Genomic DNA, 15,739 nt, shown 5'->3' with positions numbered 1-15,739 from the left:
TAGCTAATTTAATGAATTCATTTTAATTGCATGTTTTTAGCACCTTCGGTCTATGGAGCATGGAAATAAAAATGCATTCCAGAATTTATACTCTGAAACCGATTTCAGTGGCTCTTCCCCCTCTAATAAAGTGGTACCTGGTTTTGCCAGTAAGAGGAAACAGCCTTTGACCTCTTATGGCCACAAAGCATATTTTTAGAGGCTGGGGGGTTGTGATGACTCTGAGACTCTTCATTTACGCATTCTGGGGATGGAGACACTAATATTACACAAAATTGGGGAAGGAGAAAGAGGTTGTATGTTTTTAGCACTGCAGCTAAAGTGTAAACGCAGTTTCGTTTTCTAAACTCTGTGTGTGTGTGTGTGTGTGTGCGTGTGTGTGTCTGAGAGCATCCTATAAGACCACTGTCCAGCAGGTGGGGGAGGGGGAAGACGAGATAGAAATGAGAGGAAGAGATGCCGAGTGCGCTGAATGCTGCAGTATCCAGAAATTCACATGCCCGAGAGACAATCAGAGCCTTCTTTGCCGAGTAAAAGCTGCTTTTCTGTCCTGCGGGTTTTCATTTGCATGTCCACAATTTTGCACCTGCAGGTCTCTTCCAGAAGGCCATCATCCAGAGCGGGACCGCCCTGTCCAGCTGGGCCGTGAACTACCAGCCTGCCAAGTACACTCGGATATTGGCAGATAAAGTCGGCTGCAACATGCTGGATACCACGGATATGGTGGAATGCCTTCGGAATAAGAACTACAAAGAGCTCATTCAGCAGACCATCACCCCGGCCACGTACCACATCTCCTTCGGGCCCGTCATTGACGGGGATGTCATCCCCGACGACCCTCAGATCCTGATGGAGCAGGGGGAATTCCTTAACTATGACATCATGCTCGGGGTCAACCAGGGGGAGGGGCTGAAGTTCGTGGACGGCGTCGTGGATAACGAGGATGGTGTGACGCCCAACGATTTTGACTTCTTGGTGTCCAACTTCGTGGACAACCTTTACGGCTACCCGGAGGGGAAGGACACCTTGCGGGAGACCATCAAGTTCATGTACACGGACTGGGCAGATAAGGAGAACCCCGAGACGCGGCGGAAAACCTTGGTGGCTCTGTTCACCGACCACCAGTGGGTGGCCCCCGCCGTGGCCACCGCGGACCTGCACGCACAGTACGGCTCACCCACCTACTTCTACGCCTTCTACCACCACTGCCAAAGCGAGATGAAGCCCAGCTGGGCGGACTCAGCCCACGGCGACGAAGTCCCCTATGTCTTTGGGATCCCCATGATTGGCCCTACCGAGCTCTTCAGCTGCAACTTCTCCAAGAATGATGTCATGCTCAGCGCGGTGGTCATGACGTACTGGACGAACTTCGCCAAAACCGGGTATGTTCTTCTCCCCATCCGGGTATTGTTTGTCTGGTTCCTCCGTGTAAGTGTGGTTTCCACGACCGGCTAGACTGCGGTGTGCAGGCATCCGCACACAGTAACAGAAGTAGTCATTTTTCCCCCCAGCGTCTAGGGAGACCTCCTTTTTTCTCTACCCCTGAATTGTTTTCTATCAAGTCAGATTTTCGCTGAGGCGCTAGATGCATATTGAAAATTCTACACTTGCTACTGGGGTCAGATTTAGATATATTTGCCTATTCTATGGGCAACTGATCTGGAGTTTCAAATCTAGGTAGGACCTTGTCTTGTCTGTTAGATAATAGGGTTATCAAAATACAAGTGCCACATGGAATGCATAGCAAGGAATGAAATAAATCTCATAATAAATATATAGAAATACTGTATGTGTATATAGTATATATATTCTATATGTATATGCACAGGTAATAACTCCTAATCTCATAACTGTAGAGAAATCCCGTGTGTGTGTGTGTGTAAGATATATATGTGCATGTGTATCTATGTACATGCATAGGATTTCTCCATTGTTGTGAGATTGATTTTCTATATATACATAGGCACACAAAATATATTTATTTTGTTTATATATAAATATTGACACGTGTTTATTTCATTAATATAAATTTCATACATGTGTGTATATTTAGCTGTATATCTATCTATAGACACATATAGAAATCTCATTGGCTAAATAAAGTAGGAAGTATACAAGCGTTACATGTATAACAGGGTCCACCCGTATTCCACTGAGCAGATTCTCTGCAGACAACGGAAGAAAAGACTCCCCAGCATCTTAAGGAGCTACACATATCAGAGCATCTTTTCATTTGCTCTTGTCGAATAACCTAATTGCGGAAATTAATGAGGTAGCATTCTGTTCTACCTGCCTGCGCTTCTGTCATTAACCTTGAGCTTCTCGTACCGAATTTACAGTGAAGGTCCTCCCGGCTCTGGAGGATGGAGAATCTTCCTGTGGGCCGCTGGGGGGTGGAATTAGGCCCCCCCATACTGCAGCAGCCCTGCAGTGCCTGAGCCTCTTGTAGCTCTCATGAGAGGAAGTGGGGATGCCGGGGATGTGTAGGGGGTCAGCAGGTATCATTCTTTACAATGATTCCAGATACTCTGGTGGGAAGTGGTTTCATGGTTTTGCAGTCTTAGGAAAAGTGTGGCACATTTCTTGAGTGGAAAACATGTTGTACCAATACCCACTTTGGACTGTCCCATCTTACAAGGTTGACCTAAGAAAAACAGTGGGAAACGGAGACAGTACAACCGTGCCGGGGAGAGATGCTTGTCTGTCCCCAAAAGGTTCTTTTTTCGACAAGGAGGTGATTGAGGTTAAGTCAGCAAGTGTTTTTAAGTAACCCCTGTTTATTAGATTCCTAGGGCTGCTGCAACAAAGTACCAAAAATGATGTAGCTTAAAACAACAAAAGTGTATTTCTCAGTTCTGGAGGCTAGAAGTCCACCATGCAGGTGTCCGCAGGGCTGAGTTCTCTCTGACACCCATAGGGGAATGTTTCCATGCTGCTTCATAGCTCCTGGTGCTTTGCTGGCAATGTTTGGTGTTGCCTGACTTGTAGCTGCATCTCTCCAAGCTCTGTATCTGTCATACCGTGGCACTCTCCCAGCACGTCTGTCTTTATATGGCCATCTTCTTCTTTTTTATCTTTATTGAAGTATAGTTCATTTACAATCTTGTGTTAATTTCTGCTCTACAGTGAAGTGATTCAGTTATAGACACATATACATTCTTTTTCATATTCTTTTCCATAATGGTTTATCACAGGATGTTGAGTATAGTTCCCTGTGCTGTACAGTAGGTCCTTATTGTTTATCCATCCTATGTATAGTAGTTTGCATCTGCTAATCCCAAACTCCCAATCCATCCCTCCCCCACTCCCCTCCCCCTTGGCAACTACAAGTCTGTTCTCTCTGTCTGTGACTCTGTTTCTGTTTTGCAGGTAAGTTCATTTGTGTCATATTTTAGATTCCACACATAAGTGATATCATATGGTATTTGTCTTTCTCTTTCTGACTTATTCTACCTAGTATGATAATCTCTAGTTGCATCCATGTTGCTGCAAATGGCATTATTTTGTTCTTTTTTATTTTGACCATCTTCTTATAAGGGCACCAATCATATTGGTTTAAGAGTCCATCCTGCTCCAGTATGACCTCATCTTTTTTTTTTTTAATTTTTATTTTTTGGCCGGGCCGTGCGGCTTGCGGGATCTTAGTTCCCCAACCAGGGATCGAACCAGTGCCCCCTGCAGTGGAAGCACAGAGTCCTAACCACTGGACCACCAGGGAATTCCACTACAACCTCATCTTAACTTGACTGACTACATCTGCAATGACCCTATTTCCAATAAGATCACACTGTGAGGTCCTGGGTGTTAGGACTTCAGTGTATCTTAATTTGAGAGGGAAACAGTTCAATGCATAACCCCTTTTAAAGGCAGGACCAATGCCCAATTGTGTCATAGAACTCAGATAGGTAATGCCTGCCCTTGCAAAGTGTTGCCTTCTTTTGAAGCAAAAACACTCACAGGAGCGTTTCCCACACCATGGCCATGCCTATCGACTACATCACCATCCAAACCCATCATTAATTCCATAACATCTAAACACAGATCATGACTTACTTTTGTTAAAGCCATCTACTTTCTTTTTCTCTCATGTGTTTTGGGAATCAATTTTATATGATTTTCTTAAATGGAAAGCTAGGATCATTCATCATCAATTTAACTGAACCATTAAAGAAAACTACAAAATCCAAATAAAGCCATTAAATTCTCATTAGCTGTGCTTGCCTGCCAAAGGGTCTGAGATGGATTTTCTCTTGTTGTTAAAAAAAAAAAAAAAAACAAAGAAAAATTAAAGGAAATTAATGTCATGAGATGGTAGAGAAATGCTAGCACCAAACCTATAGGTCACCAGGACCTGTCAACGACTAAGTGAGGATTGAAAATGTTGAGTGTTCTTTAAAATGGTTTTTAAGATGTTGAGTGCCTTTTAATTCCATAACTCTATATTCCTAAAATCACTTCGCTTACTGCCTGTGGTTCACGCCCCTCATTTGGGGAACACAGTGGTGGAGATGTCAGATAGCCTGGGCTTAGTCCCTGGCCCAGTATACTCCTGTGGCCACTAGTGGTGCGTGTTTAGGGTACTTTTGGATTTCATAAAGACGCTCAAGTAGCGGATGGGGAAGGAATAAGGACTTGGCTTGGAGGAGTAGCCGTCATCCGACCAGAGTCCAGGTAGAGATCTCGCTGTGGGAACAGGATATCGCTAATGGATGGCCTCGGATGTCAGTCTGAAGAATCTGGATTTTATCCAAGCAGGAGCTATTTTTATTTCTGTGGTCCATGTGGAGCATAGCTGAAATCGTACTTGGGGATATTAAGGCAATGAGTTTTCACAACACATTAGAAAGGTCGTTGGAATGACTCAAATCTTCTTTTTTCTTTTTTTTTAATTAATTTTATTTATTTTTGGCCATGTTAGGTCTTTGTTGCTCCACGCGGGCTTTCTCTAGTTGCGGCGAGCAGGGGCTACTCTTCGTTGCAGTGCACGGGCTTCTCATTGCGGTGGCTTCTCTTGTTGCAGAGCACGGGCTCTAGGCGCATGGGCTTTGGTAATTGTGGCACGTGGGCTCAGTAGTTGTGGCTCGCGGGTTCTAGTGCGCGGGCTCAGTAGTTGTGGCTCACGGGTTTAGTTGCTCCGCGGCATGTGGGATCTTCCCGGACCAGGGCTCAAACCCGTGTCCCCTGCATTGGCAGGCAGATTCTTAAAGACTGCGCCGCCAGGGAAGCCCTCAAATCATCTTTTAAGGAAGTTACTCAGAACCTCCCCTAACCTGCAATGCAGTGTGCCATTTCAAACGTAAGTCAGGAGGATCACATCTCAGTAGCTTGTGCTTTAACAGAAAATGGGGGATTGAGCAAAGTCTAGTGATTTAGGTGTTCGCCAATAGATGATATGGCTCATGAGGTGGTTGCTAGTTATTCATTGATTGATTTTAAACAGGGTAGTGGCATGATCAGCCCTGTGTGGTGGAGGATTTCTTTGTCCCTAGGGGGCTGCCAAAGTGGTCCAGCTGAGGAGAATGAGGCAGTATGGTGCCAGTAATGGAACAGCATGGGAGTAAACCATCTCTCATGTCATTAAGGGTCTCATACCTTATTTGATGCCAGCAAGGGAAGAGCATAGGATAAACCATCCCTGATGTCACAGTGTGAGGTGAGATGCTTAACTCTGTTCTCCAGAACCCATACTCAGGCAGTGACCCACAGAATATGATGGAATACACTTGAGCGCCATCCACTGCTCCCTGTAAGCACTACAGAGACAGGAGTTTGGTTATAAGAATATCCTGTCGTACGTCTAATCACAACACATGGCTGAGAAGAAAGGATTATGTTGTGTCAGAACATGCTTTGCCGTGATCGCTGGGTGGAACTTCACATCTGCTGCCCCTCCCCGATGATCCTGACTATTCATACGTTTGCTGAGATGAGGTGAACACTGGGGCTTCTTTTTGTATGACCAAAGCTAACGGTTCTGACCTTACATGTAGGCTTAAGTGTAGATATATCTGGTATGCAAAGTTTTTGTTGTTGTTAAGCAGAGAAAACATAATGTGGGGATGGTGTGTGTGGTAGGCATGGAAGGAAGGAAGGAAGGATAGAAGGATGGAAGGACGTTGCTAGGAGACTGTTTCAATAATCCAGATGAGAAGACTAACCCAAAACAGCGCTGGGAAAGGACAGTGAAGCCAGGACATTAAGTATTAGGCTAGAAATAAGGCTACTTGGAGAGTTTTGATAAAGGAGAAGTTATGTCTGGGAAAAATTCAAACTAATCCCAAGGTTTATGAATGATTACACAGATTTAAACTCTTTGTCACATCCAGCCTCTTTGGGAATAGGTGGGAAGGCGTTGGTCCTGGCCACTCAGTAGAAATCAGGTGCCCATTGATCAAAGACCAATGCAATTTGGGTTCTGTGTGAGGAGAGGTGGATAAAATGGGTTGAATTAGGGTCTCTACAGAAGATATGGCTGTGAACAGTACCTTCACCATTATGTATGGAAGTCCTCGGAGGCTCTTAGAATTCAGAGATGGGAAGGCTGTTGGCCGATAAGCCAATATATATTATGTAAGAAGAGCAACATACATATTGCAATATGTCGAAATACAGTTGTATAGGTCGAGTGGGTGGGACGACGTATTTTTCATTGGTTTTCAGATTCCATCTCTACTTTTGATTTTGCTCATATCTTGTGATTGATTTATATTTCAACTTTTGCTCAATCTTTGCAAAAAATCAGGAAACAGACAGGAAAGATGGGTTAGATAGAGTTGCAGTCAAAGCCTGGTTTTGAAAGTGACGTTTATTGCCCCAAAGTATTTTAAGCTCAGTGAAGGAACATCTCTACCGGTTGTATAGGACGGACTGAACACATACTTCTTGGTGCAGGGGGTAGTTTTCTTCTTAGAGGTCTAGGGACAAATGGTCAACCACGACATTGTTTTAGGGGTAAGGAAAACCTTATACCATCCAAAGGAGCATATCAGAGGGTTCACTGGTATTTTTAAAGGAATCGTGTTACCCATCTCTCACAAATAAGATGAACCACAAGACCTTGAAGACGCATTTAACCCTCCACTTCTAAGACGATATCGCAAATGAAATATGACAGGTGAAAATGTATGTTTAGGTGACGAGGAGTATGGGTAGGTGTTGAGGTTTTTACTAGAGAAAGAAGGTGTGTCTGTTTCATTCTCTCCTTAATCATTATCATCTTGAACTTTACTCATGGGAATTAGAAGACGCCATGTGCTGAAGCAAAGTCTAAACAACAAGGCAGTGGTATCCCACATAGAGATCTTACTGTCTTTGGGGTGTTTGACAAGGGGAAATGATGAGCCTTCATAAGCGCCGTGAGTTTATCTTGGTTTCAGGCTTCTGACTGTGCATCTCCCAGAACTTTGATAGGTTGTATCGGCCTAAAGCATACTTACCGGATTTTCAAAATCCTCTATTCTCTGAGAACAAAATAAATGTGTTTCCTTACCTTTCAAATGTACACCGAATTCCATAAAAAAAATCGACAAATATCCTACATGAAAAGACACTCTCTTTCCTAGATGCCCTCTCTTCAGTAAAAGGTCAGTACAACTAAAAGACCCAATTCCGTGAAATCAGATCAATGCAAACATAGTAGGAATCCTCGCTCCCTTTCGTTGCTTTTAGAACGATAAATAAACGATAAATAAAAATCGATGACAAATTTCTCCATGACAGATTCCAGTTAAATAGGAATTTTCCAACAATGCGTTTCAGAAGACTCAAATAAAAAAACATGAGGTGCTATATTAAATCCAACAGTTTTTGAAAACATGTAAGAATATAAAAATGAATTAAAAGCAGATTATTTTAAAGTATATACATGTTTATAAATGAACACATAAATAAGAAAGCTCATAGTATTAAGACCTACAATTTTTTATATTTTATCATCTCACTAATAAGAGCACAGCAGTTAGTGTGTACTCAGTTATGTGGTAAAATTTCTTTGTCCTGCATACCACATATGTAATCATATCTACGATCATATATATACCTATGCATCTATATATATATATGTCTGTGTGTGTATATAGTATGCAGCATGTACTGTTGTATACAGTATACTTTTATACAGTATATACTGTACCCAGTGTATAATATAACGTATGCACTGTGGTATACAGTATACTTTGATACAGCGTATACTATATACAGTATATAGTGTACCATGTATGCTATGATATACATAGTACACTTTTATACAATGTATACTATATACAGTATACAGTGTACCATATATACTGTGGTATACAGTGGTATATACTATACACAGTGTATAGTATACTTTGATAGAGCATATACTATATACAGTATATACTGTACCATGTATGCTATGATGTACACAGTATACTTTTAAACAGTATATACTATATATAATTAACAGTGTACCATATACACAGTATATTGTCATGCAGCATACACTATATTAGTGTACCATGTATACTGGTATACAGTATACTTTGATACAGCATATACTACATACAGTATATAGTGTACCATATATGCTATGAAATACATAGTATACTTTTATACAATGTATACTATATACAGTATACAGTGTACCATATATACTGTGGTATACAGTGGTATATACTATACACAGTGTGTAGTATACTTTGATATAGCATATACTATATACAGTATATACTGTACCATGTATGCTATGATGTACACAGACAGTATATACTATATATAATTCACAGTGTACCATATATACAGTATATTGTTATGCAGCATACACTGTATCTAGTATATTAGTGTACCATGTATACTGGTATACAGTATACGTTTATGTAGCATATACTAAGTAGAATGTATAGTATTAGGTATATTCTGTGGCTGTATACAGTATGTTATTTATAGTCCTCTCTTGCTAGCAATTTGTAGGTATTCTAATTTATGCATTGCAGAGAGGGATACTATTTATTGAGCTCTCACTACATGCCAGGAATATTGTAGTTATTATTTAACCTTTCTCACTTCCTTTCCATCCCAGTATTCTTATCCACTTTATAGATGAGGAAGATGAGGCTAAGAGAGGCTTAAGGATTTGCTCAAGATTTCACAGCTTGTAAAGAGGGAGAGATGCAGAACTTGATGTATGGAAATGATTTTGACAGCCTCAGGCTGAGGGCTAAAGTCCTTCCTTTGGCAGATGCATCTGTTGGTCAAGTGCATCGTTCGCATCCTGCACGCTACTTGGGAATGTCTGTAGCCTTTAGGTCTTCCAGTGGGACCTTCTGATTCCCCAGCCTTCTGATTCATGAGCAAACAGGCAGTGGCTGAAGGCAGCTTCATAAAAGTGTTACCTGGAAGATAGAAGTTAGAGCACCTGGAGCAATAGATCTAAGCAAACTGGGTCTGCACATCATGTCTGAATGTTCAGTGTCAACTAGGTGGCATTATATCATGCATGATCTCAAATTTTCCAAACCAGTACACATTAAGATGAAAACTGTTTTACAGCTCACTTTACCAAGCCTAAAAAAAATGGAAGAAATGAGAATATGATATCTTTGCGGGGCGGGGGGAGGTTGTTTGTTATCTTAAAAGAGTTAGTTGCAAAGATGTCTCAAGTACCATGTTTTGTGGAGAATCTTTCCATTTTGGTGATTCTCCTTCTGCCTGTGTCCACTTATGTAAATCATAGGAGACTTCTTAGGTTCATAGTTGCCATGCGCACTTGAAATCTATAAAAAACCCCTCAATTTCTTGCATCGTGTGGTACTTTTCCTAAAATCCTTAACTCTGCATATCTAAAAGCACCGTCTGACCAAACTTCTTAAATCAACGGAATGTTGTGTGATCTTTACGTGACTCAGTCTTCAGAAGGTTTCCAAGTACATACATATTTCTCCTTCTGAGAGAGAGCGAACAATTGATGCATAATTCTATTTATTAACATCTTGTAATTACAAAAGCCAGTTTTTATTTGATTTTTAACATACATTTTAGTTGTAACCACAGTATCTATTCATTTACCTAAGAAGCAATTCTTGAGGAAGAAAGAGAATGGCACAAATTTTGGACCATAGCCTCTAACTCAGGATTTCTCAGCCTCAATACTACTGACACCTGGGACCAGGTACTTCTCTGCTGTGGAGGGGCTGTCCTGTGCCCTGGAGCATATTTAACAGTCACCCTGGCATCTACCCATTCATGGCACCACCCTTCACTTATAACAACCGAAAAACATCTCCAGATGTTACCAGATGCCCTCTTGGGGGCAAATCACCCTGGTTGAGATTTCTGACTCAAAAGTAGTTAAACAACTTGAAATGCAAGACACATTTTTGGTTTCCTTCTTTATCATGGAAGATAATTGGATGCATTTAAAAAATGTAGGAGTGTTATGAAAATGCTATCATACTGCCATCAGGAATTATTTTTAAAATAAAGGTAAGGGGATTTTAAAGAAAAGGCAAAATGGTAGTGCGTCGGGATTAAAACACCATGTATTTGTTGCTACTTGAGTACTTTGTGCATATCAATAAACACATGAGATTATCTGATTGTAATTTCATTGTATTTGATTAAAATTTACTTGGGAAATGTGGAAGAGTGTGACCTTTCTCTTTTTTTCTCCCTTCTGTCCCCAGTGATCCTAATCAGCCCGTTCCTCAGGACACCAAGTTCATTCACACAAAACCCAATCGCTTTGAGGAAGTGGCCTGGTCCAAGTATAACCCCAAAGACCAGCTCTATCTGCATATTGGCTTGAAACCCAGAGTGAGGGACCATTACCGAGCCACAAAAGTGGCTTTCTGGTTGGAACTCGTGCCTCACTTGCACAACCTGAATGAGATATTCCAGTATGTGTCCACAACCACAAAGGTTCCTCCTCCGGACATGACCTCCTTTCCCTACGGAACTCGGCGATCTCCTGCCAAGATATGGCCCACGACCAAACGCCCGGCGATCACTCCCGCCAACAACCCCAAACACTCCAAGGACCCTCATAAAACGGGGCCTGAGGACACCACCGTCCTCATCGAAACCAAACGGGATTATTCCACTGAGTTGAGCGTCACCATTGCCGTGGGGGCATCCTTACTCTTCCTTAACATCTTGGCGTTTGCAGCGCTGTACTATAAGAAGGACAAGAGGCGCCATGAGACACACAGGCGCCCCAGTCCCCAGAGAAATACCACAAATGACATCGCTCACATCCAGAACGAAGAGATCATGTCCCTGCAGATGAAACAGCTGGAGCATGATCACGAGTGTGAGTCCCTGCAGGCTCACGACACGCTGAGGCTCACCTGCCCTCCAGACTACACCCTCACGCTGCGCAGGTCCCCCGATGACATCCCACTTATGACACCAAATACCATCACTATGATTCCCAACACACTGACGGGGATGCAGCCTTTGCACACGTTCAATACCTTCAGTGGAGGACAAAACAGTACAAATTTACCCCACGGGCATTCAACCACTAGAGTATAGCTTTGCCGTCTTCTTCCCCTCCCTTTGCGCCTCCCCTCAGCCACATCGAAGAGAGAAAGAAAGAAGCAACATCTCCAAACAGGGAATGTTTGGCTTAAGACAAAACAAAACAAAACAAAAAGCAAAAGGGCAGCCACTGTGTCCTTGCAGACCCTTTCCATTGGCATTTCCCAGTACAATGAGATCAACTTCTGACCCTACGAAATGTGAAACGTATACATTGCTGTTACAATACTGCTTTAAGATCTCCACCATCCGGCAAACTTTAGTGCAACTAGGACATCGAAGTTTCAAGGACCTGGATGTTTCCAGTGTGACCACAGAAGCTGAAACTTCTGAAACTCGGCCGAGGACACTTTTTTTTTTTTTAATTACAATTGAAATAAATAAATAAAAGTTCTTTTTGTGCCATACAACAGATGGCTCTACTTAAGTGAAGAAAGAATCTATGGGCTTTTACCCAGCATATGGAGGTGTAATCCAGAGAGAAGGAAAAGTAGAATTTTATTATTAAAATAAAAGAACTGACTATGCAGTTACATACGTAGAGTTCTGTGCAAAGAGATGTTTTGCCAGCCTGAACTCTATTTAAGAAACTTTGTAAAAATAAAAATAAAAAAATGTATATAGCCGTGCGTTTAAACAAACACACACCGAGAGAAAAACAGAAACAAAAACAACAACAAAAAAAGCTTTTATTGGTGTTTTCAGTTTGAAAGAGCTTTTAGCAAGATTGTGCTTTCCATTGTGGTCTGTATGTATATAAATCGATATATACATTAGTCATATCACCTCTGTCTCCTCCAGGACAAAGGAGGATTTTCTTCTTAATTCCTTGTGGCCAACAGACATGGGGTTTTCTAACGTGTTTCATTTGTAGGAGGATGTGATTTTCACACAGCGGACCTAGACCGTCTGTTCGACTAGGCTCTCTCTCCCCTTCTTGGGCTGGAAAGTGCATGCGACAGCATTCTTAGGAGACCGTTATTTTTAGGAAAACTTTTATTTTTGTGTGTTAAGGCTTCATGAAGTTGCAACCCCAGGATGGATCCCCAGCGTGGAGCCTATTTAAAGCTTGTTGAATTAGAAACACGCACGCACATGCAGAGTGACCGCGGGGGAGAAACAGAATACAAGTCTCGTTCTGTAGTTCTGGTTCTTTGAATCTGTTGAGGAAGAGTTGCTTCCCATCCCAGGGTCCTGCCAAAAAGGAAAAGAAAGCTTGTCTTTGGTAGGGCCAAGCTCTGCTGAGTCAATACAGCTCTGTACTCCCGAGCAGCTGCAGAAGGGTTTGGCTGATGAAATACCTGCTCAGCTTAGCTAATCAGATTGAAAGAGGGCATGTGTCTTTCCTTTCTGTTTAAGCAGTAAGTCCCTTATTTATCAGTAAGCAGGGATTTTTATTTTTTATATCATTTATGGGATAAAACATATGCTTGTCTGAAACTATTACCATTTGTGGATTTGTGTATCAGTCACTGATCCAGGAGTATTACAGAGAGAAAACAAACAAAAGGATAGAACATTCAAAGTGCTTTGCATGGGTTTTCCGGGAAGTTAGGATGGCTTCACTGTCAAGATAACACACAGAAATATTCAGTCATTTTAAATTGGCGAGACAGGGATGAGAAGTTTGTCCCTCTGACACTTTGTCATTTTCTCATCGTCCTTTTAATTTTCCTTAAGGAATCTTTTGCAAGTGTCCTAAAGTGGAAGGAAAAAGAATAGTAACCATGGTGACTTTATGTTTTGTCTTTCAAAAGTTATTGCGACACCAGGAAATAGTAGCCAAAGATATTTGAAGATGTCTCTGGGCATGGTTCTCATGGAAACCCAGCACTATATGTCTTTGCCAAGGTGGACATTCTCCACAAAGATAGTCCAAATTCCTTGTCTCTTTGTATAATCTTTGCTTATTGAACCCCTGAACTAAAACTGTAGCAATGTCTATCAAAGTGTTTGAAAATGGCCCCGCTAGAAAAAGAGAGTTCTTTTAAGAATGCATACAGATCGTCCAATAAATTCTGTTGTTCATCTTGGTTTAAATTTAAGAGTGATTCTCTGTGTATACATATGTGAAATATAACCCCAACTTTGCAAAGAGTGAAACATCACTCGTGCAGCTAGAGGTGTCATGGGTACGATTTTTGTTCATCATTTTTGAAAGCTATTGTCAGGCCATTTCTGCAAGCTGTGTATTACCCCAGCTAAGCTACGACGAATAGGCTCTCCAGGAAACTACAAAGGACGTGATGCTTGGCACCAATGTGGGTCCGGTATGTTTGTAATGTGAATTCCAGTATTTGTTTAGTATTTCCAATTGTCTTCTGCTAGCAATATGCACAGTAATGTATCAGGCTTGTGACATTTGGATAAGGAAAAAAAAAAAAGAGTTCTTGTTAAGTGAATAACTTTAGCTTTTACAAAGGATTATGATCAAAAGCAATTTAATACACCTTAAATGATATTTCTACATGGAAAGAAGTTATAGAATCTTCATAGAGTTCTATGAGAATAAAATATACTTGCTATCTATAAAAAAGAGGAAAAAAAAGAAAAAAAAGACATAAGTTAGAAAAAAACTTTCCTAGGCTTTTATTCTTGACCTTCACTGGCACGCAGGGTTTAATGGTTTCTTGGATTATTATTTTGCGATTTTGTTTTTGATTTTGCCTTAAGTAATGATAGAAGATATATATGGCTGGACACATATGTATAAACTTTTCAGCAGCATTTTTAATAATAAAATATCACAGTATTTTCTAATGCTTTGTGCAAATAATTACGCGTCCATTCTTTTTTTGTAGGTGCCCTATCCTATTTATTTGTTTTTCCTTCTTTAGATGTCTTTTTCACTTTAAAAACTAAGCGATACATCTGACGTAGATGATAAACGGCACACTCAGTTGGTAATAGATCAGTTTCTTGTGGTTCGTCCTCATGAACAGGTTTTGTGTCCCCGCTAGGGATTTTCTTCTGGCCTGACATTGGAGAAAGACACTCTGGTTGGTGAAACTCATAACGAGAGGATGTTTCCTGAAATGGAAGCCACTGCTGCTTCTTATGTTGCTGGGTTTTGAGTTGTGTTTGTTGTCATGCCTTAAATCTTTCTAGTAGCCTTATTTGAGTAAATCTCTGACAGCAAGAAATTCATTTGAATACAACTGGAGAGGCAGAAAATTACTACCATACCGATGCGACCTAACTTGTCCAGCCCTCACATGCACCTGGTCATTCCTTATCTTAACAGTCACGATAGCCCTAAGGGGCAGGCACCTGTATTACTTCTATTTTAGAACTGAAGATGTTGAGGATCAGAAACATTAAGCTACAAGGCAGCAGCAGAACTCAGATTCAAAGGAAGATCGTGTGTTCAGAGCCCAAACTCTTCGCCAATGAAGGATGCAGCAAAAATTTCTAACTCAAGTTCATGAATGTCATGATAATATTAGCTAATTATCAGGTAAAGGAAAACAGCAAAGACTGTGACTGCTGTATTCGAACTCTGAATTTTTTTTTACATGTTGGGCTCAGGTCGTTTGCTGAATGTGACGTACACAGGATATATACATACACACATATATACACATATACATACACATTTATATATTACATACAAATAAATATTTTAATATATTGTGTATTTACAATTGAATTTTAATAAATATAAATTATAAAGTATATATTTTTATATTTATATACATATATAATAGCTATACTATATGAAACATATACATTTGTATATAAAATAATATGATATCATACCATATGTGTGATATAATATGTAATATATATTTTATATATTTAAAACATACATTTTATATTACACATATATTGCAGATATGTATATATATCATGTTATATATACATATTATAATTCTAGTGTATACGAGTTATATTATCTAATACAAAATATATGTTTACATATAAGTAAATAAGTAACTATTTTATAAATATGTAAATAATATTTCATGAATACATAAACATATGTCATATCTATTTAATGGAAAAGCCATTTTCGTGGATTTAAAATTAGATCTCTAGCCAATTTTTGAAATAGGGGAGTCATTCCTTTTTTCACCATTTGATGCATTCTGAATGGCCATTCTGAATAACTCAACAAATGGTAAAAACGTATGCATTCATTCATTCATGTATTCTTTCTGCAAATGTTTACCAAGCTTCTCCATCACCCCAGCTCTGTGCTGGGGCTTCTGTTAAAAATGAAAGAAGAAGCTCTCTCCAT

The 15,739-nt window shown here is 40.4% G+C and overlaps 1 protein-coding gene across 2 annotated transcripts in view; it reads left to right on the top strand.

Annotated features, from left to right (window-relative positions):
- The window catches only part of LOC309839093 (neuroligin-4, X-linked), a gene marked incomplete at both ends in the record, with an annotated part of 267,724 nt that extends 256,231 nt beyond the window's left edge, over nucleotides 1–11,493 (top strand). For both annotated transcript variants that reach the window (XM_082680635.1, XM_082680634.1), the window contains 2 exons: nucleotides 593–1,382; nucleotides 10,644–11,493. In XM_082680635.1, the coding sequence (XP_082536761.1) occupies nucleotides 593–1,382; nucleotides 10,644–11,493 (1,640 nt within the window). The remainder of the gene's footprint in view (nucleotides 1–592; nucleotides 1,383–10,643) is intronic.
- Nucleotides 11,494–15,739: the final 4,246 nt, after the last annotated feature.

This window comes from Grampus griseus (assembly GCF_964374135.1).
Source record: "Grampus griseus genome assembly, chromosome: X".
In the NCBI taxonomy this organism is placed as follows: Eukaryota; Metazoa; Chordata; class Mammalia; order Artiodactyla; family Delphinidae; genus Grampus; species Grampus griseus.
The sequence above is the reverse complement of the archived record's forward strand: the minus strand, read 5'-3'. Positions and strand labels throughout refer to the sequence as shown.